Genomic DNA, 23,642 nt, shown 5'->3' with positions numbered 1-23,642 from the left:
TGGTAAGGATGAAAACAGAAGCAGGGGGTGGGGGTTTGATGCTTTCGTTTGCTAAACCAGCTATCCCGGTTTCACTCTACACTTTATCTCACGTTTTCAAAATTACCGCCAGTTAAAGTGTTATCTTTACAAGTATAGGGATCTATTTGGTGATGTATTTTCTACTCTTAATCCTCCATGGTGACAAAGTAATGAACCACAAAAATAGAATGGAATAAATTTAAACCCTGAAACATGAAAAATAATGAACATAATCCTAATTAAGTGCTCGGACTCGAGGGGATGTTTTAGATGTATTTTACTCTTTTTGCACTTGGCATTGAATTGTGTTCGGAATGCCTGGATTGAACCTAAAACTTGACTTTTCTGGCCTTCTGTGATGTAAAATCATCAACTACATCATCATAAGAAATTTGTTACAGTAGAAATACAGTAAAAAGTACAACAAAAAATATTACCCCATTTTAGACTGACTGTAATGACTCTTATCCTATGCAAACTGAAATGAGGGACAGTTCTAGTTTAGACAACTGGTTATATAATTGAGAAAAACAATTATACATCATTTCAGGGCACTTGTGCGCCCCCACATTGATTGCGCCCTTGGCAGTCACCCGCATTGCACATAGCAAACACTGCCTCTGTAGACAATCACATGTATTCTGTTGATCTGATTACTTACACAGACAAATATCCACCAAAAAGACCACATAGATCATTAACTCCCGTAGAGTGGTGCGGACAAATAGTTCCCGGTTGTTGGAGGTGTTCTCAGTCAGTGTTGTACCCCACAAACCTACCAAGAATATTGCAAATAAGACAGAAATTGAAAAATAAGATCTGTGGTTAAACTAATAGCCAATTTAAGAATGTTCCTACCTTTAATGAAAGAACAGCAGCCTCTGCGTTCATTGACCAGGATTTTATCAGCTGAGCGTGACTCCTCTTGAAACTTGCCCGGGGTCTCCACGTTGTACATGCTCTCCATGGAGCCCTGGAAGAGGGGCTGCGGGTTGTAGACTGTGTTCACAACCCGTGGCAAGGGTGGTGAACTGTCAATGTATCCCTGGTTCACCCATGAACCCATATTTTCCAACTCACATTCCACCTGGCCGGACAGGTGGCTATCGGCGCGATTGTTTAGACTCTTCATTTTGGAGGATCAGAGAAAAAAAGTCAAGTGGGGCAGTGTGAGCAGCTTTTCAACACCTGCAGATTCAGATGGTTTTAAGGAGAAGGTGACATAAGCATTGGGGAGGGAGGAGCTGACGGTCGGTCCTCTGCAGGAGCATTTTTTTTCTCAACAGATTCTGACCGGTTTGGAAATACTGTAGAAGCAAGTACAGATTTCACATATCTGTTTAAATTTAAAAAGTGCATAAATTGGGACCCCATTTTAAGTAAATGGACAGATAGAAAGACTTTTCAGTATAGTAGTATTACTATATAATTTCACATTTTATGATTTTTTTTAGAAATTCAGTACTTTTTTTGGAAAACCATCCATTCATTACACTAGACCACATGTGTCAAAGTGGCGGCCCGGGGGCCAAATCTGGCCCGCCGCATCACTTTGTGTGGCCCAGGAAAGTAAATCATGAGTGCCGACTTTCTGTTTTAGGATCAAATTAAAATGAAGAGTATAGATTTATATTAAATTTCCTGATTTTTTCCCCCTTTTAAATCAATAATTGTAATTTTTTAATAATTTTTTTCTGTTTTTTTTAGTTCAAAAATCATTTTGTTAAATCTAAAAATATAAAAAAAGCTAAAATAAACATTGTTTTAGATCTATAAAAAACTGAATATTCAGGGCTTTCAATCCAGTTCTTTTAATCCATTTATATTAAAAAAATTCTAAATATTATATCTAAAATGGTCCGGCCCACGTGAAATCAATTTGACGTTAAAGCCCCGTAATGATTTACAGACAGTGTTCACTCAGCCTACCATGCATGGTTTTAGCATTTGAAAGGGAACTAGAGTACTCATCAGCCATACTAAATGCAATAGAAAACTTAAAAGTACTTTGTAAGGTCTTACAAATACGTTTCAAGTTTCAAACGCAACATTGACATGGGCTTTCGACCTCTCAATTACTGTCCCGCTGAGCAGCTTGCATCACCACTCATTGCCACCTCATGCAATCATTTTTCTCCCTGTTGAGAAAATCACCAAATTGTATTGTTATATGAGGATTGTAGATTTTTTTTCCTCCCTACTGCCAACTGTTCACTGCTGGGGACCCAATTGAGTGTAATTGCAGTGTCACTGACACGCACTTTTGACTCTTCTGTCTATTCATTTTTGACATGCCAACTGTCAAGAAGCATTTATTAGGTATGCCGACATTCAACGTGGCCAATGCGTCATCATGACCATCTGTAACCATGTTTGTCACGTTCGGTTTCTGACGCCAAAATAAAGAGCATGCCTGTGCCACACGAGTGAACTTGGCTAATTGTATTTGAGAGATACTATATTAGAGTAGTAGTATATGAGCTTAGCTTTTTGCGCATGCTTTTATACTTTTCTGTTTGTATGCAAAGTCCACTGGTCAAGTGGCAGTTGTGGCATACAGTGAAACCACCGTTGTAGCTTATTTTTTAAAGCCGATAGTGTTTGGGTCGAGCTCTGGACGCTCACGCTTCAGCGACTCTAAACTAAGCGATTACACACAGCCATTAGCACACAATGGAGTTTAATTTCTGCTGCCCCGCTGAAGCCAGGTCAGGATCTTGCTCAGAAGCTCCTTAATCTGCTCTGGCTTGTGCCACCATTCAAACTTTTCAAATCTATGACAATCACTTGACAATGGGGCTTGATTGGCATTTAAACTTATAGTCCTGCACCGCCAGTAAACAGTCTTGCTCAGCTCATATTAGACAGTTAGTGCAAATCAAAAGTCTACCTCGTTGCTGGTAATAATTTGAATCCTATTCACAACAATTGTGATTTGAATTCTGCTGTGTCATGTATTTTAGCGTTTTTATTTTTGTCGCTTCTGACGTAAGCGTCCGTTATCTCGGCGTACAGAGACCGTGAACAAAGGGAGGATTTACACGTCAGAGTGGACATAGCCTGCCATTATCGGTAAAGCGAGATCGTCACTCGCGGGCCATCAAGACTGTACAAATAAATGACAGCATCTCCTCTTTTTAGTGACATCCAAATAAGTGACAGTAAATTCAGTAGTTTATCAAGAAGGAAATTCAAACCACAGTGGATGTAAAATAAAAATCGCCATCCTGACCACTGTAACGTTTAATAAAGATTTTTAGGATTTCACTGAATATTAAACCATGACACAAGACTAAACATCTCTACTAAATCTAGAGTTGTAATCAAATACGGTAATTTAATAATAATGATACTAAAATAATCATCTCAATCATAGACAGTGAGGAAAAAAAGAGAATGTATGATCCAAAATATTTATTCTCATTCCAAAACTTCAATTTAGAATGCGAAAAACAACATCTTCCATATTTATTGTTCACCAGTATTAAAATAATCTATGCAACTATTATCTAGGATTCTCTGAAATTGCACATTATTTCACAATACAATACACAATTGGTCTAATAGTAGTTGTTAATAATGACACTACATGTCTATATTGAACAAACACCTGCCTAATATAGCCAAGACTTAAAAAAATAAGAAGCCTTTTGATTGTCAAACAATGATCTTAAAAAGAAATCAATCAATACAAAAGTATTTACTGTCTCCTCAATTGGAGAAAAGGGCTCACGTTGCTGTTTACAACATGACAGTTTTACATGCCTGCAGGCAAATGTCTTTATATGGGGAGCGGATGCCCTTCAAATTGATAAGAGAGAGAGGTGTTGATATAGTCCTGCCCCGTAGCGTCGTACCGTACAAGGTACTGGTAGTTGTCAGGCTGTGCACAGTCAAACTGCAAGTCCACCCACTGCCTTTGTGTAGCATTGTGCCTCTTGGTGTCCACCAAAATCCGGTTGAGGGCCATAATATAGCTGAGAGCCATTTGCAAGGTCTCGTACTTGGACAGTTTCTTATCTTGACCCCATTGCGGGACGACCTTTCGTAAGCGGTCGAAGGCTGTGTTCAAGCCCTCCATCCTCTTTCTCTCCCTGGCGTTGGCGGCCATCCTTCGCCGCGTGGCCGACTCGTACTTCTCCGGGCTTTTGGAGTCCGCTTCCGAAGACTCGGATCCCGAGTCGGCGCAGCTCGACCGGCGGGGCTTCATGGTTTCAGTCGAGAATGTGAAAAAAGACTAACCAGAGGGTCCGCAGTGGTCTCTGTAGCTCTGATCTACTGCTTTATCCTTTGCTTGAATGTTCAGCGAGTGAAGAGTCTGAAAAGTCTCCAGAAAAGAGGGCTGCTTTTATAAGGGCATCCAGCAGATGAACAGGTGGCAGCAGGTGGAGCCCATGCCCTCTACTACCCCCTCACAGGGCTCACACCCATGCAGCAGACCCCTACCATCCACTCTGCGTACATACACACACACATGCATGTAAACTATACATGCACACTCAATACACACACACACACACGCACACACAAACAAAAAAAACCTTAATGAAATTCCAATTATCTTGGGCTGGGCTCACTTGGAGCCATGTGTCACAAACACCAAAGTCTACCATCTGCTAGCACAACTCATTACTAATGATGCTGCCAACAAACTTTGAAAAATATGACAACAAGATTCGTTTAGATCTTTTCATATTTATGTAAAATACTTCTGTTTGGATGCAAATGGATGGCTGCGTTCTAGTTTAAATTTGGGAAAATCAATTGGAGATTACATCATGGACATTTACTATAGGGTGAAATTGTTATTCGTCATTCATCAATTATATTCAATAAAGACTTTTCAATCAATTTCAACTTCTAAAAGTTTTTTTTAATTTATCATTATGGCTTGTAGTAGTATCATACTGCAAAATCCACTAAATCCTCTTTCCATGTGTTGAGAAGAAGCATAATCTGAGATTAGCCTGAGGCAACACAAGTGTAAGTGTAACCTAGGGGATTTTAAATGAAAATCTGGGGATTAAAATTCTTGGACAATATGGACAGCGTGATGCCCAGATTATTCCACCAAAATCTGGATATGATATTGGTCATATAAAAACTATTTGTATTAAGAATAAATTATCATCAATATTTGTTGTTGTGCATTAATGATTGACTATGTGGAGCACAGATGGACATAAGAAATAAATAATTGATCTGTGTAATGAGCCAGAAAAAAAAGTGATTGACAGAATAATTTGTCTGGCTCATCTTTTCCACCTGGTTGCAATAAATTTGTAATTTAGGGACAACATATTTTTTTTTAAATCTGCCGCACAATCCAGTTTATTTTCTAGAATTTGCAAAATGCTTAATAAGTATGAGATGAAGTCAATTTCAAGTTATTTTCTTTTTTTAATGGAGATGTAAATCGGAGTTTAGTAGTTAGTAAGTTTTTTTGTTAACCCTCGATAGGACAATTAACCATTAATTTTCAACACTGCTTATTCTTGTCATGGTTGTGGGGTGCTGGAGTGGAGCCTATCCCAATATTTTGGCTGTAAAAATTCTGTATTGAACACACTTTATAAATTGGTGAGGCAGGTTATGAATGATTAATCACTACGAAGGCTTGAGTATAATGGCTGTCTCTGCTATTGGGTCATGGACACAAGCTGATGCTGTCTGCTCATTTTTGGGATGGACTGGTTAGCTGTGCAATTAGGCAGATAATCCCATCTACCAGTTGGTTCATTGATTACAGATTGACGTAGTTTGCCAGCTGCTGCTTGTCTTGTCTGAAATGAGGCCCTGCCCTTCCGTGTCTTGCACCCTTTTTCTTCCCCCTAGCCCGTCATATGATTGGCTTGTTTGAGCACCTCCAGCTAAAATGCGGCCTGTTGTCAAAAGCCATATGTCACGGCAGAGGAGTGCCCCGTCACCCCTGACAGAAATCCATGCTGCATTCTAGCCAGATCCCCTCATGGAGAAATAGAGCGTATGTTTTCGTCTTGGTGAAAGTTTAGAGAAGGATTTACTCTTAATAAGTTCCAATATATAATTATTGCAAAATGAACATATAATTGTGTATCTCATGAAAGCTATAATTGATCTGAATTGGGAGCATCAGGCTTTTTTGTTTTGGAAAGTCATTTGCGCACATTTGAAGAGGCTGAAATGGTAGAATAATATGGAAATGATGCTTATATTCGTTCCCATTATACATTTATGATTTTGCAACACGCACAAGCAACAGCCAGCTCGCAACTCAGCCTGCCAGCTGGTCAAATGAGTCTCACACTCTAATTGGGTCAAGGAAGGTGAATGTAATTTTATGCCTATTTGAACCTTCTTTTACTTTACTTGGACTGATTAGCTATGCTTAATCGGCTCCTGGTACGTCTTATTTGTTTTAAATTCCAAACAATAAGCACAGCCCAAACAAAGCGTGCAAAAATCTGACGAAATTTCAATGAACCCACGCACGTGCTTAAAAGAGGGTAATATATACAGCAGCTCGTTTGTGTTTTAATTAGATGTCGTTTAGTTTGGCATGAGAAAAAAATTGCAGTGTAGTGAACCTCAGTCACTTGAATTCATCATTTTATTCTGAAGATAAAACTATTTTACAATGTGCAACATTACAGAAGTAGAATAGCTTTGAAACTCCCATCAATATGTTTTCACACTCACTTAAAATATTACTAGATTCTTTTAAAGGCAATCACTGCTTCAAATACTTCTCGTTGTCCTACAACACGATTTTTAGTGTAACTGTACTCGCTTCCCACATTAGCATCCCCACTTACAGCTGCTAGCAAAATATAATGTAACTGTGAACTAAAACCGTTACCATCAACATGCTTACTTTACATATGGAAAACACGATGCAAAAAGATGTATCGGTCATAGATTGAAATAAATAATAGACTCGTTTTGAAACATTTCAATGTTAAATCAACTACCGGTTCTTAAAATAAATTATCTTAACTTAGCTTTCATGTGCATTCAAATCTAGTATAAATCATTAATATAAACCTGGGTATGTATTATTTTCGAAGGGGACTACAACTTTGAAAAAAAAACATTGTTTCATATAGGATCTTAATCTTCAAACAATAAATAACAGCACAAATAAATGCTAATCATTCAAACTTGCCGGAGAGCAAAATTGCCCTCCAATGATGGCTCATGGGCTAAGACTTTTTTTCAAAATGGATTGCTTTGTGTTTTCTGTATGTGAAACACTCTCGATATGACCTATATGTAAACCGGAATGGTGACACTGTGCTAGCAGGTTGCACAATCATTTCCCCATGGCTATCTCATTTCTAACTGGTTACACAAATCCCAGGACCACCCGTGCAGGTAAACACCATCCTTCCTCAAAGCTCCTCGCTCTCCAGTGCGGCCTCAGAAGGTGAGCTGGAGTAAAGGAAGGGTCTCGTCTCCAATGGGGAGAAGAGCGATTTGATATCGAGCCCTTGGCCCGTGAGAGCTGCGTAGCGGCCACTCGCGCGAGGCGTCTTCTTCATGGGCGCCGGCACCTTCTGATGCCACTGCGCTGAAGGTCATAATAGATGGTGACACGGACTGCATGGCACTTTATCTAGGTACTGCTCATTTTCGTACCATAGATGTCAAGCCTGCAGGTGCAAGACGCAATCCCAGCCTCGTTTTTGGCCGACACCGTATACCATCCAGCATCCTCTTTGGTGGTTGGCTGGATGAGGAGGCACACGTATCCTGTGGCATCCTGTTGCATGCTGAAGCACAAGCAAATTTCCCATTTTTTTCCATCAACTAACTTTCCTATATCTAAACTGCATACCTGTCAACCTCTGCCGATAACTGCCCTTATAAATGATTATGATTCCCCTTACAAACCCCCCAAAAACCTTACAAACACCGTACGAGTCGTACGGTGTTTGTAAGGTTTTTGGGGGGTTTGTAAGGGGAATCATAATCATTTATAAGGGCAGTTATCGGCAGAGGTTGACAGGTATGCTAAAGGTTTTACACCTATTTATCGCATTGGCCCGAATATAAGACGGTGTTTTTTTGCGTTGAAATAAAACTGAAAGGGTGTCTTCTATTTGGCGGTCTAGACATTGTACGCTAGATGGCGTCAGATATATCTAAAGGGAATGCTGAGCACTTTGATGGTTAATATAGTTATTGCAATGTTGTTGTTTTATCACAGTAGGTTGGTTAAGTTTACATTTCAAAAGCCAGAAGCCAATCATTTACAAATGTTTTTGCATGATTTTCTTTATAAAAATTGAATTTGCTGTTCAAAATGTCATGTTTTGTTGGGGTTTTGGTTGGTTGGGTGTGTTTCCACATGATTGTATGAGTTTCATCTGACTTGACTAGACTTACATATATCAGATTTGGGTTAAGGTCTTTTCTTGGGTTTTCAAAACATTGGAAGAAATAGTATTTACATGTGGAAAGGTGTCATCAATTGGACGCAAGCCGCATTATTTATCCAGATTAGCGAGTTAAGGAATTTCCTCCTCACCTCAGATGCGTATTTAAAAGACCAAAATCTGTTGTGTTTTTTGAACATTTTTACACAACTTTGCATGACCAGGTTACTGCCATTAACCCAATCGCAAACGTGTCATTGACCAGATGAAAATGTAACCACTGTAATTCCAAAATTTAAATTTGGAAGAGATTTATTTTTAATTTACAGGAATTATAAAATAGTTCCTGGGTGAGCATTGTCAGAATGTTCTTGTATTTTCTTCAGCAGTCTCACTGACCTCATTCTGCTCTGCATTTTGGGAATGGTGTCATTGTCTTTCTTCCAAAATATAACTGGGTGGGGCACGCCCACCACCCGACAGTCCATCCTGACGGGGCTCCCCTCGGGAATTCCCACATTCTGCAACTTCTCCACAAATTGTGGCGCTTGTTTCACCTCTTTCTCTGAAGAGCAGATTAAAATCTTTTCATCTTTCAAACTTAATGAAATGATGTGAAATCTCCTGAACTTTGCTCACCCACAACTTTAAGTTCTAGACTGAAAGAGCTCTGCCCTGCTTTGTTGCTCGCAATGCAGGTGTACGTGCCAGCATCTTTCTGTGTCAGGGGGTCAATGACCAAAGAGTGAATGCCGTTTTCCCGTACCAGCATCTTGTGGTAAAGATCTGGGTAGATGGGTCTACCATTGACCAGCCACATGAGCTCCGGGTTAGGCAGACCACTCACCTAAAAGACAAACCGGGAGCTTTTTTTATGATGTAATTGGAAATATTGAGTGACGGTGATGGTCCTTACCTTGCAGTCTAGTCTGCACACTCTCCCTTCATGTGCCAGCATGTCTCCTGGAGCCTGGGCAAAGTGAGGCTGAAAAAACCCTTCCTGGGTTTGCTCTCCCTCGACTTCTTGAATGCGACTTCGTACCCTAAAAGGCGATTTTATATTCTTTTTAAATGACCAGAAATAGATAGTCACATGCCTTAGTAAGGGTTAAAACCACCCATTATTTCACTCTTCTGCATTTGCTCACCTCTGACAGCTTATTGGGATCATTCTATGTCGTGGTGGTCCCGTTTGGACTATCAGATGACCCGAACAGCTCATTCGTCCCTGTTGTCATTCAGATGGAGTGTCCAAATTTGAACAAAAGGACAGTGAGAGGAAGCTTTCTGAAAGATGTTACCTGTGGATTTGCTGCCATGATTGTGTAGTTTCCATCATCATCAGCTGTTGTAGACTGGATGTGTAAAGCGCATGTCCCATCACCCTCCCTTATCTTCTGATAATGCGTGTTCTTCCTTAAGATCTGCTTACCATCCTTGAACCAGTACACCTGATGACATAGGTTTATTGTAGTGGGTGAACACTGTAAAAGTGTTCTCTTGTATGACTTTTCGTCTCACCTTGGGAACAGGGATGCCGATAAGTTTACAGGAGAAAGTAACAGGTACGCCCTCCATGGCTTTGAAGTTCTTCAGTTTCTTGTCAAAGAGGGGCGCGATGCATTTGCCCGAGGGGACGTCGTCGTGTTGAACATCCTCGTCTGATTCCTCCACTGGCGTTCGCTCTAAGCGGAATTCAATCTCGCTCATTAACCTTTGCTCAAAATTGGAGATTTTGTACTCCTAAAAAAGGAAAATGCACAACATGAAAGCAAACGGACTTCTTGGAACTTGAGTTTTTGAACCTGCGGGAAACCTGATGTAACACGATAAAGCAGACAAGCGCTTAAGGTTTTTGCTATAAGCAGACATCAGAAATTTGCACATACTGTTTTGATACAGCATTTAGCAGTGGAGGTATTGAAGTCAAAACTTACATATAGTATTTGATTTAAAAATGTTATGACTTAATACCACCTCATTAGAAACATGCTGTAGCAAACTGCCTGCTGCAAATCAAAATAAATGCTCATGGGAGAAAAAAAATGAGGATAAAACAGATAACAGGAATTAAATAATAACAGTATTGTTAATATTTGAAATGTGTATATTTTGTTGAGAATAGCCAAAGAGCTCTGACAAATCAAGTGAAGAAACAAAAATACTCCAGATCAGGAATACAAGCTTTAAAATGAGAAATGAATGACCGTGAGTTGTAAGAATAATGTTGTTTCCATGCAGTTTATATTTCAGTTAATTGATGGTTATTGGATATCAGTCAGAGATTTGGACAAAGCATGATCAATTGTGTCCAAACATGACTGTCACAGGTTTGTACGAAATGTCATCGTGTTAGCTTCCTGAATGAATGTTTGCAATGAGATGATCCTTGTACCTCATCATAGTTAATGACAGTAGCTGGAATGTTTGGTCCAACAAGGGGTCTGCTTGCTGCTTTCCCCTCATTACTCCGCTTCTATGAGAGGATAGGGATGGATGATGAACACCCACAAAGACACACAACACAAACTAATAGAGAAGCGCACCGACAGGCTAATGAATGTTATACACGTGCAGTGTTACAGTAACGTGGATAAAATGGACTGATGGTCGTGAATAAGAAGGGAAAATGTAATGCCAAGGGAAAAGGGAAATTGAAATTTCCAGGTAATTAACTCATTTGTTGCTATTGATGAGGGATAACTCATCCTCTGGATGTATTTGGTTGCCATGGTACCCAATCACAATATAATACATTACAAGGGTACATTGTAATGTATTGTATCGTAGCTACACTGTATTGCTTGAATTCCGAGTATGTTTTTAGGGAGGATTCAATTCATTGTTCATGGGAAAATGAAAAAAAAAAAGTGATTTACATTTTCAGTGTGCTCGGTGTAAAAGCACATAAAAAGCCAGTATATGTAGAATGATCAAATTCTCAATTAGTCTAGCCAGCCTAATTTTTAAAATACTACAAAATGCTGGACTGTTTATTCAAATTGATTCAACCGTACTCCATAATTAAATGAGTTCAAGTCCACATAACCGTAAAAACAGGCTAATAACTATGCCATTGGTTAGTTTAAAATTAGTGAATACATACTGTATATTGTGGTATTGGATACCTGTTGATGGACAAAATTGGGAAGATCATCCTTAAATTGCATTTTTCTCTCCAACTCATGAAGAAGGATGTCTTTGTTTTCACGAATGTTTTCAGTTGGTGGCTGGCGCGTCCTTGGCATTATCTTCTTATTTACCCTTAAGACATGAAAGAGAATTTTTAGAACATGTAATATAGTATTTTATTGTAGGTGTGATGTGGTTTTTTTCTTTCTTGTTCTTTTATGTTGTTTCCCCCCCCCCCCCCAATGCATCACTCTGATATTGCAAAAGGTAAAGTTTAAAGTACCCAATGGGTGCTCCTTTGGGAAGGCCCATGGAGTTAGTAGGCTGAGACTGAGATGGAGTCAGGGAAGGCAAGATGGCGCTCAGGAAAGCCACTGGATTCTGGGTTGGGCTCGGGGTGGAGCTGCTGGAGGTCGGAGAGGAAGCCTGCGGGGGCGATTGGGCTCTGAAGGCGTACGTGTTGTTTAAGGTTGCTGTCGGACGTGGTGTAGGGGAGGACACGAGTGCCGGGGGACTGGTAGGTGACCGGAGAACTCTTGTGGGGAAGGCCCTGTTTGGCGGCGAGAACGGCGGGAGTGTGGGAAAGCTGGCGTTGGAGGAGTTGAGCTCTGCTGCCAGTTCCTGGAGAAGCGGGACCGGGGATTCCGTTGGTGAAGGACTCCTGACGGGTGACAAAGTTTGAGCCGTGATGAACTCTTTAGGCCGGGTGTAGTTGAAAGCCTGTGAGGTCGCAGTGAGATTCATGAGGGAGGCGTGGGTGCTTCTCAGGTAAGTGGCCGGAGATGTGACGTGATGTGAGCTCGGCGTCGGATGAGCTGTTGTAGAGCTTAAGCTGAGATTTGCTACTGGCTGAGAGGAAAGCTGGTGGGTCTGAATGGTTCTGGCAAGAACCGTTGCCGATAGGTTGAGGTGGGACGCATGAATGGTGTTCATCTGGGTCAAAGGTGCCACGCTAGGAGGCGGGGCTGTGTTCAACTGCGGCGCCGGTGGAAGGAACGTCGCCGGGGCGGAGGTTGTAACCGGGGGCGCGGATTGAAAAGATCTTAGCAGTGGGGGAGCGGTGTTGATCGCAGGAGAAAAATTCAGTGATGATGCAGGGGCTGTTGTAGTGTGGGGAGGTCCAGATTTGGGTGTCATCTGCAAAACGTTGTTCCGGTAGGTCGAATGGGAATCACGGTTTTCTCTAGGAGACCAAGGTGAACTTTCACAAGATTTAGGCGCCCCTGCGTTTAACTGGAATGAAGGCTGATTGTTGTTTTGGCTGGGAGGTTCGCTCTCCTGCTGTTGCTCCAGAAGAACCTGGTTGTGCAGAAGCTGGAGCTGAGCTGAGTCCCTGTCAATCAAGTACACGCGATATGAGAAATGAGCTGGGATATGTCTATACAAGGTTATTATGAGGGAGGCTCAGTGCTGTTTTCAAATGAATTACTGCTGGCCAGTCCTGTAAAGCCAAAGGAGGAGTGAACCAAAGTTAGCACAAAGATGGACTGGCCTTTTATGGACCACCGACATGTCGGACACAAAACAACATTTCTTAATATGCACCCTAAATTAAATGTTTCATTTCAGTTTACATGACATTATATATTCAATTAGTAAAATATACTTATAAATCCAGGAGGAGAAATAAAACATTTTTTCTGACCACGTGAGACATTTCCAGTATGAACAGAAACTAAATAAATCTAAACACTGATGAACTTACAAGTAGAAAATGCCATCCTTTGTTTTGGAGAGCTTGAAGGTCCACATTTGAGGTCTTCTTGCATGGATTAGTGAATTGCGACTACTAGTTGAAGTGAAGGAGGAGCATTTTTATTTGGACTGAAATGGAGGAGGAGGATCAAATCTCGACCTTATGTAAGCTAAAAATGCCATTTTAGCTTTTGAATATTTTTTTCTGGAATGTATATACATTAGCAGAGCTTCTCCTGTGGTGTCTCTCCAACTGATATCAGACATAATATACGTACATAGTTTTTCTTTAATCTTTCTCATTAAAAAAATACTATTTTTGGTCTTTTAAAAGTAGACTTTGGGTCATGGAGGCCACGATATTTGGTACGTTTTTATTTCCTCTGCCAGTAGGTGGACACCTTCAAAAGGGACTGGCTGTGAATGCTCAAGTTTTAGCTTCATTGATGGCTTTAGACTAGGAGACCTGGTTGCAATGATTTGCTGTCAGCCTCTCCCAATTAAAACGGCTGTTAATGGCAGCCAATGAGTTCGATGAATGCCCCCTATAGGCTTAAACAGAAAATCTTCTCTAAAGTTCTACTTACAGTTTAGGTTTTGCCAGCACGGGCGGTGGTCCTTTGTTGACCGAATTGTCTTCATCAGGCGGTGCAGATGTTTCAGTTTGCTCACCCACGTCTTCCTCGGGTAGTTTGAAGTGTACACGTAGACCGACTCTGGAGCTAGAGCGGGAATCTTTGTGGTTGGTCAAGACACCTGACTTGAGGCAAGAGTTGGGCGGTGGATTGGGGAGGGCCAGCGTACCAGATGTCCCATTCTGATGGTTTGAGGTTGCCTTATGATTGAAAATTGCATCAGGTGATGTTACCAGAACTTCCTGGTCCCCTCCAAGTGAAGCACTAGATGGTTGTCTTGTTTTAGCTGCAAGCTCCTGGTTAAGGCCAATAGGGTCCAAGTTGGGGCTGCTAACAGAGCAAGAGGTGAGACTGGGGGTACTGGACAAGTTGCCGTCCAGACGGAGCATGCTGGAGCTATTGGGGTACAGACGAAGGGTGCTGGTGTTTAATGGATCCAACCTTAAGGTGCTATTGACTAATGGATCCAAACGGATAGTGCTGGAGTGGGGCTTGCTGGTACTTGTCATAGTGAGATCTGCTGTGGAAGGTTCTTGGACTCGGCTGGGCTCCACAGTTAAAGTGCAAAAAGGCCGAATTGCATTATTATTATTACCGCCATTATCTGCAATTAAAGAGAGGAAAATCAGTCTATCGCCATAGTTCTTTTTTCTATGAAAAACAGAAGTTTTACCTTTGACCCTAAGGGCTGCTCTGCTTGATGTTATTCCGTAGGCATTATTTGCAGTGCAAGTAAAGATCTCAGCATCTTCAGGAAAGACCTCGGCGATGACCAGGGTACATATTTCCTCTGGGTAGACAAAAAGTCAGACTCACGTGATAAAATTGCTCGGATGTGATTGCTGTTGCGAGACACGGGGCAAATAACTTGTCGGACAAAGTAACACTGAGAACTTCCGAGTCTATTTGAAGCTAAGGAAGGCAGGTTGAAATGATCTGTCATGGTGGTTTAACACAAGAGAGACTACCTTATAAGGTGCACAAGCACAGGAAAGCAGCGCTGGCTTGTTTACAGAAGAGGAGCAAGACATTTTTCCACCAAGGACTAAACACTTCAGAACAGTAGGTATGCATACAGAAACATAAATACCAAAATGACCCCCAAAAACACACACAAATGAAGCATTTCAGAAGAATTACCTGATTCAGCTGGAAATCTGGGCTCTGAAAACAAAATCAAGACAGTTTAGAGAAGAAATGATTAATGCTCAAGGAAAGGAAATACCTAAAAACTGATTAAAAGAAGATACTGTCTTAAACTCATGTTTTCTTTTTGGAGAAATACAGTCTTACATGTGGTGTGTGCTTACTTTTTTGCAGTATCCTGAAATCAGGCGAGTCTTCAATGATTTTTGAGCCCTTGTACCAGTCCACTCGAGGGGATGGCACTCCTTTCACACGGCACTCTAGCACCACCAGCTGCCCGACTAAAGCCTCCACGTCCTGCAGACTCTAGAGGTGGGATTTAAGTGTATACTAATGTGACATACAGTCAACAACCCGATTTGATACATAGCTTTTATATATGGATTCCACCTTTGTGAAAACAGGGGCAGCCATGACGGCTTGCCCGTTGAGGTCTTGCAGTGGGTTGAAGTTAGGCAATTGACACTGGAAACACACACAAAATAGATGTCATGGCGCATTCCAGAATTGGAGGACATTTTGGCTCCAGTATTCTTCAAGAATAAGCCTTTACTTTTCTCTTTTTCTGATACATATTAGTCAATAATGATGCTCTACCTCAGGTTGAGGCGGTAGCGTTGAAGCTATGTTGGGGATGGGCAGTGCAGAATTTAAAAGCTGTGGTGTCGGTAAAGCAGACGCTGACAACAAAAGACCCTCTGTGGGGTCTGCTGGTGGGGATGTGGCAATTACTTGGACAGGTAAAAAGATAGGTCCAGTCTCCTCTGGATTAGTTGTCGATGGTTCTAATACTGGAGAGAGTTCGGCACCGGGAGGCGATGTGCTTATCAACTGGACTGGTAATGAAACGGGAACCTTCTGGATCACAAGATTGCTGAGCTCTTCTGCTGGATTCTCCCTGCTTTGATTTGCTGAAGGCTCGTTAACTTCTCTAGCAATTTGGCTCGATAGTAGTGCAGACTTTGTCTGTTTTCCCTGCAGGCTTTCAAACGCAAGAAAATGAATATTACTAATAAAGTGGTTTAAATATCTCCAAATCTAGACGGAGAGAGAACTTACTGGGCCACATGGTCAGAGTGTGGTTCCCCCTCAGATTCAGAAGAGGATGCACCTATAGAATCATGTGTGCATTTCAGCATTTTATATAGGCTCTCATTTTTGTTCTGCTAAAAGAATCAATCACCTTCAATATAAATCTCAGCGGAGGTGGAGTCACTTCCGTAAAAGTTGGATGCGAAGCAGGAGTAACGTCCCGTGTCTTCCTCAAAAGCTTCTGTGATGATCAGAGAGTGCAGCTCGCCATTGGTGATGACCTGAATATCAGGGCTGTTCTCCAACTCCTTGCCCTCACAGAACCACCTGAAATCCAGTAGAGGTGATGCTCCTTTCATTTTTAACAAGCAGCTACAGTCACTAGCAGTAATACTAGCCAATAAAAGAAGAGTCCGTTTTAGACTTAGTCAAGCCCATTTAGTGCTTTTACCAAACTCAACTGATTAAAAAATGTATCCTCAATGCCCTTTGGTTAAGGTACGCTGGAATGCCGTTGCAGGCCACACGGGAATAGACTCAATGTCGGATGTTCTGCGACGCGGCAGTCATTTGTCATGAGTAACAGTCTAAATTAAAAACATGAGCAGTAAAGTGGACGCTTGGTGTGCCTCCTCTCTGCACCTGTCAGAGCTATTTTCCCTTCTGCAGCACAAAACCAGCAAGGAGATTCCCTCTGTTCCCTAACATATATTAACTATAGGCACAATACAAATTCTCACACAATAACGTAAAACCAAACATATTCAAGTACAAATGACCAGTAAAATAGAAACGGTCCCAATAATGTTAGTAAAATGGATTTGATATAGTATAGTCAAAATAGAAGAAATAAAAGGTTTACAACCAACTTTTAAAAAGCAGCTTATCTGAACAATGACATTAGAATGAGAATTTGTAAGAAAAAAATTCAATTGAAGAACAAACAAAGCATCTTACCACACTACTTCGCGCTACTGCCAAGAGCTCAGTTAGTTCCATTATCAGACGAGACTACAGCTCACTGTGCCAGTGCCGTCTAAAAATGGCAGAGGGCTTGCATTCTCGCAGCACAAATATATGTTGGTGCCTCAACAATGCTCAGTAGGACCAAAAAGACCATGCCCCCTGCCCATGTCCCCTTGTCTGTACCTCAACCTTAGGCTGCCTTGAATTTCTTAAGATTAACACTCTTTATTTAGTAATCCATTTCTCTAGCATCATTTCCTCACAAAACTCTTATTTAATTTACTTATTTATTTATTTATGTATTTTTAAAGTCAAATCAGGCCTTAGTCACTCACATTTATTTATATAGCTTATCAATGTTCCACAGTGAACAACATTTTTAGGAATCTTCTGATTTGAAAAACTTTTCACTTTGTAATAGACACGATGATACAACTACAGTTAATAAATGGTAAAATGATTATAGTGAATAGCGTATTGTTTTCCAGCTATTGTTAGATCTCTTGTCATAATGATCTTGCTTCCAGATATTTGGGTTCTTACCGGACTTCAGGTGGAGGTTGTCCTCTGACAATGCAGTCTAACTGGACTTTGGTTCCCTCTGGAACTTCTCTGCTTTTCAGTTTCTGGATAAAATGAGGGCGCTCAGACACCGGTTCATCGGCACATGACTGAGGCGGCGTCAAAATGTAGCTTTCGGGAGTCTCCACCGCTTTGGAGTCAAAGTGCTCTTCCTCAATAATCCTACCGTCCTGTAACCCCGGACGACCAATCCCAGAGTCCAGATGATTCTCCGGTTGTTGGCTAATGACGGGAACGTCCTCTGCCACCTCTGCCGGCACAATCAAGCGCTCCCTGCCTTCTGACCCGTCATCCTGGTTCTTGTTCCGACTACGATGGCCTTTGCACGATTTGGGTCGGATCCGTTTGGAGGCATTTGCCTTGAAAAGAGAGGAGAGCTCCTCAATGAAGTCAGCCGCCTTGTTGAGGAACTCCTTCTTGGACTGGGTCTCCGCGCCAAACGGGGAGTTCCTTACTGACTTGTTCAATGGGTGTACACCATCACTACTGTTCCTCGCTGCATTTTCCTGTCTTACGGAGGCCGCGTGCAGCTTTCTGTCTGGTGTGGGATTCTTTGGTGTTGCTGGCGAGTCAACGGGCGCGTGTGAAACTGAAGGGGGATTTGAGAACTGAACAGAGGAGGTCGTGAAGGAAGGAACAGAACCCGAGACAGGTGGAGTGACGGAGACTTTGACCTCGGCCTTGTCTTCCCGGGACTCGTGTCCGATGGCTTGGCGGGCCAAGTTAACGCTCTCGTCCAGCTCTTCTTGGCTCAGGAACGCCGACAGGTCTGGCATTTGGCTTTCGTGGAGAGCCACCGAGTCCCCGGCCTGTCCTTTGAGTGAGCCAAAAATGCGAAAACATGACGACGAAGCGTCAGATCGGCTCATCTCGCTGTGACGCTGCAGGGAGCTCTCTCTCAAGCGTTGAGAGAGCGAGCGGGGAAGCTCGGGGCTGTTCTCTTGCATACTAGAGAAAGAACCAAAAAAGTGGATGTCAGATAGATGGAGATGAATGGGGCCTTTATAAAGATCTGAATTTATGATTCCCTTTCACACACCAGATGAAAATACGCTCATGCAATGTACAAGTTCGGAAACAAGTTTTAATTGTCACAAGGTCTGCGGGCTCGATTTGATGGTTTATAGAGATGGCCTAACCGCCTTGCAAAGTTTCCTCCTGGCATAATTGTTGAACTCAGCGCATAGGCAAGTTATAGATTCCAAACACAAGATAGGCTGCGCATATGCTACCGACACTCAAATCGGTGGGATGAAGCTTACTGCTCCCCTTCCAATGGAACTGAAAGCGCAGCTGTTGTGTACATTAATCCTGTGCAAACAGACCCCAAGCCCACCGAGTCAGATCTAATAATAGCCGGAGCTCGGTTTACATGAAGAAAATCAACAAAGAAAAGCAGCTTCCCTCATCTTGTGCGTGAGTGACCTTGTTATCTGGAGTTCAATTCCTCGTACAATCAAAGCGAAGCTAAATGACAGATATGATCCTAAATCCAGCTCGGCGAGTGGAGGGAACGGTCCTGTTTTCATGACCTGACCCCTCTTTCATAAACATGTGGGGGCGGTTCGAGCAATTGAATTAACGAGCCGCTTTCGCATTTGGCGTCTAAAAGTAGATTGAAGTCCGCCAGAGGTTCCGCGTCCCAGATTTTCTGAGGCTCTCGCCAGTACGTGGCGGATGCCAAAGGCCACCACGCAGGAATAATGACTTTGCGGGATGCTGTGTTTTTACCTTCAGAGTAAGCCCAGCTGGCCTCTGGGAATGGACTGGTGTATCCTCGAGGGGCACCTGTGCTCAAAGTGGGAGATTCCGCTCTTCCACCCGTTGGCATCTGGGAAAATCGAATCTCGGGACATAGGCGGCTGCACGGCTTTCCCTGCACGGTTAGCCTTGGCGTTTACAAGGAAATATGAAGGCGAGTAGCTAGGGTAACCTGTCAGTGGTAAAAGTAGCAACGTTTGTCAGCGCCACGCTCGTGGGTTATTTTGGGGAGGCCTGGCCCATATGTCTGGGAGGCGTCCTTCCTCATTGGCCAGCGGGAGCATGCTGGAAAGGGATTCCACCTCCGCCGCTGTGCCAGAGACAATCTAGCAGGGTTCTACAGATTTAGAAAACCCTCATACGCCCTCGCTGTCAACGCCACAAATTAACCCTGTCTGCCATGGTTGGCTCAAGATGTCCAATCCATTTTGACTGGCAGGGCTTTGCTCTCCAGTAATTTCAAGTTTTTCATTTTATTTCATTGTAATGAAATGATATGAAAGGACATTAAATACTAACTTTGAAATGGGGAGTTTATCTTGTAATGAAATAAGCTTAAATTCAAATGACCTGGAAATGAAACGACTTTGAAATGTCAAAAGAATGACATTGAAATGAAAGGACTGAATTTGAATGTACTTGAATTGTTTGTCAAATGACAGAGCGTTGTTTTAGGAGCATTCTGACTGCTTTCTGCAAAATTATCTGGTACTTTGTTTGCAGATTTTGAGCTTTTTGGAACTGTTTTTGTGAAGGGATCAATAATCAGTTAAGGTAATTGTTTGCTACTGTGTTTTTTTTGTATTTTGTATGTATGTAATATGCTTGACATTTTAAGAATACTGGTATACTTTTAACTTGTTGTATTGGTAAACAAAATTAATACTGTGTGCCTTCATTAATTCAAATATTTATTTGAATGAATGGCAAACATTACCAACTCAAGAAATAAAAAAAATACACTTAAAACAGTGCAGACACACAAAGCGAAATGAATTATCACACTCAAAAGCGTGTGTAAGTTAGCAGAATTGACACTAAACATGAAGCTTCATCAAGACTTTTCATGTAGACCGGCACATTTTTTTTTCATATTTGCATATCCCTCATGTTAAGATTCTGACTTGACACATTGACATTAATTCGCAACATTGCAAAATACACTTTCTGGCACTCAAATGACCAAAAAGTCCTACATGCAAGGATAACACACATTTCAGTTCTGATTTCAATTCGAACCAACAAATTGTTAGTATTAAAAAAATAGACATACTCATGACAAGTAAACATGCATATTTAACAACTTTAGAATAGTTTTGAATCAATCATCACTGTACTGCAAGTCTTTGGTGGTTCTGGAAACACAACTGGGTTTACCAAAACGCTAAAAAGGCAACAACATGGATGGAGAATCACAGTGTAGTTCCTGTTTTCCTGCTGCACTCTCTTGTGGTCAAGTTGCTCACTTGGCAGTCACATGGGGTGAAACTAGGCGAGTCGTATACCAACATACTGGATGATCACTTCAGTCACAAGGAGTGAAACTATGTCGTTTGTATTCAAACATACTTTAAGGATCTTTAGCAGCACAGGACTTAGCCTATTCTTCCTCAAGATATTTGGAATACAATATTACCAGTGTAGTATCACTTTTTTATGATATACGATCAGAACAAACACCTCGCCAAGCTCTTCTCCACAGCATCAATGGTGCTCACGTAAGGATCTGGGATTTTATCAGCAACATGACGCAGTTTTAGACGTGTACTGTAACAACCCGAGCTATGCTTTTCTTCCTCGCCTCTGATGCAAACGCAGAAGCCGGCCAATTCCAACCCTTTCGCTCGGTCCCTTTCACGTAGAGTGACGACGCCATCGGGCCGCATAAATGCAGGTGTCGACGTTCGTGTTAGAGGTCATCGCTGGCTCGTTTGAGGGACTGATCACCTCTGAAAAACAGCAAAAGTTAAAACTTATTCAAATGAACTTAACCCATAGAAACAAGCTTTTAATTGCAAGCTAACCGTGAAAAGCCGTTCAAGGATAGTTCCATCTGAAGCTTCTGGTCATGAGCAGCGTACTCCAGAAGTAGAGACTCCATAGCGGGGGGTTTGACTTGAGGAATAAAGTCAGAGAAAAGAACAGGGGCCAACTGTGCCCACTCTGTAAAAAAAGGGGGGCAGGGATACAAAATTTAACCTTTTATCGGGCAATAATATAAAAAATAAAACGTAACCTCATAAAGGCCTGTTTTGACTGGCAGGTGTGACCTTCCCAGTCAAAATGCAGTAATCCCTCGATTATCACTTATCGCGAATCCACTACTTTTTTTCCCCGCAAGTAGATTTTTTTTCAAGTTCATAAAACTGAAAATCCACGCTGAAACTCGTAAGCAGAAGCCACTTTTGCTAATAGGACTAAAAAAAGTTATAATAGGGGTGACCCCTTTGCGATTTTTTGATTATCACGGCCATGTCTGGTCTACATTAACCGCGATATTCGATGGATTACTGTGGATTGAACATTTAGCCCTGTCAATGGCAGTTAAATGAGTGAAAGAAGATAAACCTGTGGTGGATTCCAAAGAATTCCATGTTTAGTGTTTATGTCAAGTGATTGATCAGTGAAAGTGTAACAAATTTGTTTTGCAGTGGTCCACCTGGTTTGAGGCTGTGCAGTCCTTTCACCACACTGGCCATTGTTGATGGCTGCACTTTGAAGGGCACCGTGTGAGCTTTAATGAGAAGAGCTGCAAGGAAAACCGCTGAAAGGTCAGTAACAATTTTGCCATCTCCACTTCATAATCAGCGGTCACACAAACAAGAAAGCAAAGTACTTACGCATGAGCGCGTTGACATATTTCTCGGCAACTTGATCAGCAAACAGGTTCATCAGATCCTGTTTCAGGTCACGATTGAGTTTTGACTCGATGTAGAACTTGTTCTGTTAACAGTCTTTGTGAGAAATCTCTATCAACTGGACTCCTTGTTTTCCATGTGTATGGACAGTTGAGAAATGATAGTGGCATTTAAAAAAAATGACTTACCAAATACATAAAAACTGGGACAATACACTGAAGAGATGCAACATATTGCGTCAACGCTTCGTTGAAGCTTTCAATCAGGTTTTCCAGTGGGATGTTCTAAAATGTATCAAAACCAGAAGGGCCTTGAGTCATTTCAACCACAACGGGTGGGCAGGCAATTGGTTATCTTACGTGCAGCTCGGCGGACACTCGGTGGAGATGATTCGCGATTTTGGATTTCAGGTCACTGTAAAGCAACTCTGAGTGTTGCTGGCAAACACACTTGTAGACATAACTGCGTAAGCAAACAAAAACAAAAAAAATACATTGGATGGAATTTTAGGAAAGCTAAGCAGACAGACTACGGAATTTAGGGGGAATTCAATGCACTTTGAGTGATTTCTACTTGTGTTTAATGACCTCAAACCTATTTTGTTGGGACACAGTTGTATTATACCATTGAAGTGGTCAAGACATTCCTCAAACTTGTAGATAAACACTCAGTGATGGTGCACATTATAGTAGTCTGAAAATGTGTGGTGTGAAAGGGAAAAAGTGGACAAATACAAGGACTTGATGAATAGAGTCAATAAATACCTGTATATCTGAGCATATGAAACGGAGATGTGGTCCGTGGGATTTTGAATAAGCAGTCGCTCAATGGCCTTCTCCAGGTTTGGCCAGTGGTTGTTGCGATAGTCTTGCACGGCCGTTGCGTTCAGTTCTGGGCAAAGACGAAAGTGTTTTGTTTCATTTTTAAGTTGAATTTTGCCTCAAACGACCTGTGACTGTCCGGCCGGGTAAGTGGGCGAGTCACTTACCAAACTTGGAAGTGGAGTCGACGGTCAAGTTGTCTTGAGCAGAGGCGGCCGCCGGGGTCGCGCATTCGGTCTCTTCGCTACACTCGCTGCCAGAATCCGAGTCCATGATCTTGGAACCCGAAGTGCTGCATAGTAAACTCCTCCGAACCGAGCGATCTTCCCCTCCCGGAGGCGCTAAGCAGAGGGGTTGAGGCTGAGGGAAAGTTGTCCCGTCAGACAGCCGGCTGCCTGAACGCATCTGGACCTTACTGCTATCGTTCCCACAATAGTTATGATTATGATCATCTTTCACGTCCGAGCTGTCATCTTCCATAGCCTCCATCCCAACAATCCCCGCGAGCCCACAACGAGCATTTAAAGGTGTCAACGTAGCGTCGTCGGTCGAGACATGGGCGCTCCGAGCACCTGAAGCGGAGTTGGGCTTGGCGTTGTTGATGACGGGAGCTTTACGGCATTGTCGTGACGTTTC

At 42.0% G+C, this 23,642-nt stretch overlaps 4 protein-coding genes and 1 long non-coding RNA gene across 7 annotated transcripts in view; 1 reads left to right on the top strand and 4 right to left on the bottom strand.

Moving 5' to 3' along the window:
- pkd2l1 (polycystic kidney disease 2-like 1) overlaps positions 1-1,153 on the bottom strand; it is a 5,534-nt gene extending 4,381 nt beyond the window's left edge. The window contains exons 1-2 of the mRNA XM_077613201.1: positions 880-1,153; positions 683-796 (exon numbers count right to left, since the gene is read on the bottom strand). Coding sequence (XP_077469327.1) covers positions 683-796; positions 880-1,153 — 388 coding nt within the window. The remainder of the gene's footprint in view (positions 1-682; positions 797-879) is intronic.
- The window catches only part of LOC144084610 (uncharacterized), a 25,669-nt gene extending 3,570 nt beyond the window's left edge, over positions 1-22,099 (top strand). The window contains exons 4-5 of the long non-coding RNA XR_013303858.1: positions 15,161-15,298; positions 21,979-22,099. This is a non-coding gene — a long non-coding RNA (uncharacterized LOC144084610). The remainder of the gene's footprint in view (positions 1-15,160; positions 15,299-21,978) is intronic.
- Positions 3,803-4,231, bottom strand: atoh7 (atonal bHLH transcription factor 7). Its single transcript, XM_077614174.1, has one exon. The coding sequence runs from the start codon at positions 4,229-4,231 to the stop codon at positions 3,803-3,805; it is 429 nt and encodes a 142-aa protein (XP_077470300.1).
- On the bottom strand, positions 6,593-18,513 carry mypn (myopalladin). 2 transcript variants are annotated; one of them, XM_077613199.1, is made up of 20 exons: positions 17,528-18,513; positions 16,170-16,345; positions 16,046-16,097; positions 15,584-15,968; positions 15,377-15,451; positions 15,151-15,292; positions 14,981-15,004; positions 14,514-14,630; positions 13,793-14,444; positions 11,794-12,843; positions 11,507-11,642; positions 10,774-10,854; positions 9,900-10,121; positions 9,680-9,829; positions 9,527-9,606; positions 9,295-9,421; positions 9,018-9,225; positions 8,778-8,943; positions 7,639-7,772; positions 6,593-7,570 (listed from the first exon to the last, which is right to left on the bottom strand). In XM_077613199.1, the coding sequence occupies exons 1-20, from the start codon at positions 18,511-18,513 to the stop codon at positions 7,392-7,394; spliced, it is 5,142 nt and encodes a 1,713-aa protein (XP_077469325.1). In that variant the 3' UTR covers positions 6,593-7,391. The 2 variants fall into 2 exon arrangements, with proteins under 2 accessions (XP_077469325.1, XP_077469326.1); XM_077613200.1 differs by lacking the exons at positions 13,793-14,444; positions 14,514-14,630; positions 14,981-15,004; ... (4 more) ...; positions 16,170-16,345; positions 17,528-18,513 and adding an exon at positions 13,216-13,285.
- cacul1 (CDK2 associated cullin domain 1) lies at positions 20,218-23,642 on the bottom strand. 2 transcript variants are annotated; one of them, XM_077613202.1, is made up of 9 exons: positions 23,423-23,632; positions 23,174-23,347; positions 22,950-23,076; positions 22,545-22,647; positions 22,374-22,469; positions 22,168-22,270; positions 21,987-22,076; positions 21,352-21,490; positions 20,218-21,276 (listed from the first exon to the last, which is right to left on the bottom strand). In XM_077613202.1, exons 1-9 carry the CDS (start codon positions 23,493-23,495, stop codon positions 21,237-21,239), a joined length of 945 nt encoding a protein of 314 aa, XP_077469328.1. In that variant the 5' UTR covers positions 23,496-23,632; the 3' UTR covers positions 20,218-21,236. The 2 variants fall into 2 exon arrangements, with proteins under 2 accessions (XP_077469328.1, XP_077469329.1); XM_077613203.1 differs by having other exon boundaries at positions 23,174-23,642.

Source organism: Stigmatopora argus, chromosome 11, assembly GCF_051989625.1.
Source record: "Stigmatopora argus isolate UIUO_Sarg chromosome 11, RoL_Sarg_1.0, whole genome shotgun sequence".
NCBI classification, from domain to species: domain Eukaryota; kingdom Metazoa; phylum Chordata; class Actinopteri; order Syngnathiformes; family Syngnathidae; genus Stigmatopora; species Stigmatopora argus.
Note: the sequence above shows the minus strand (reverse complement) of the source record. Positions and strands in the feature narration are given on the sequence as shown.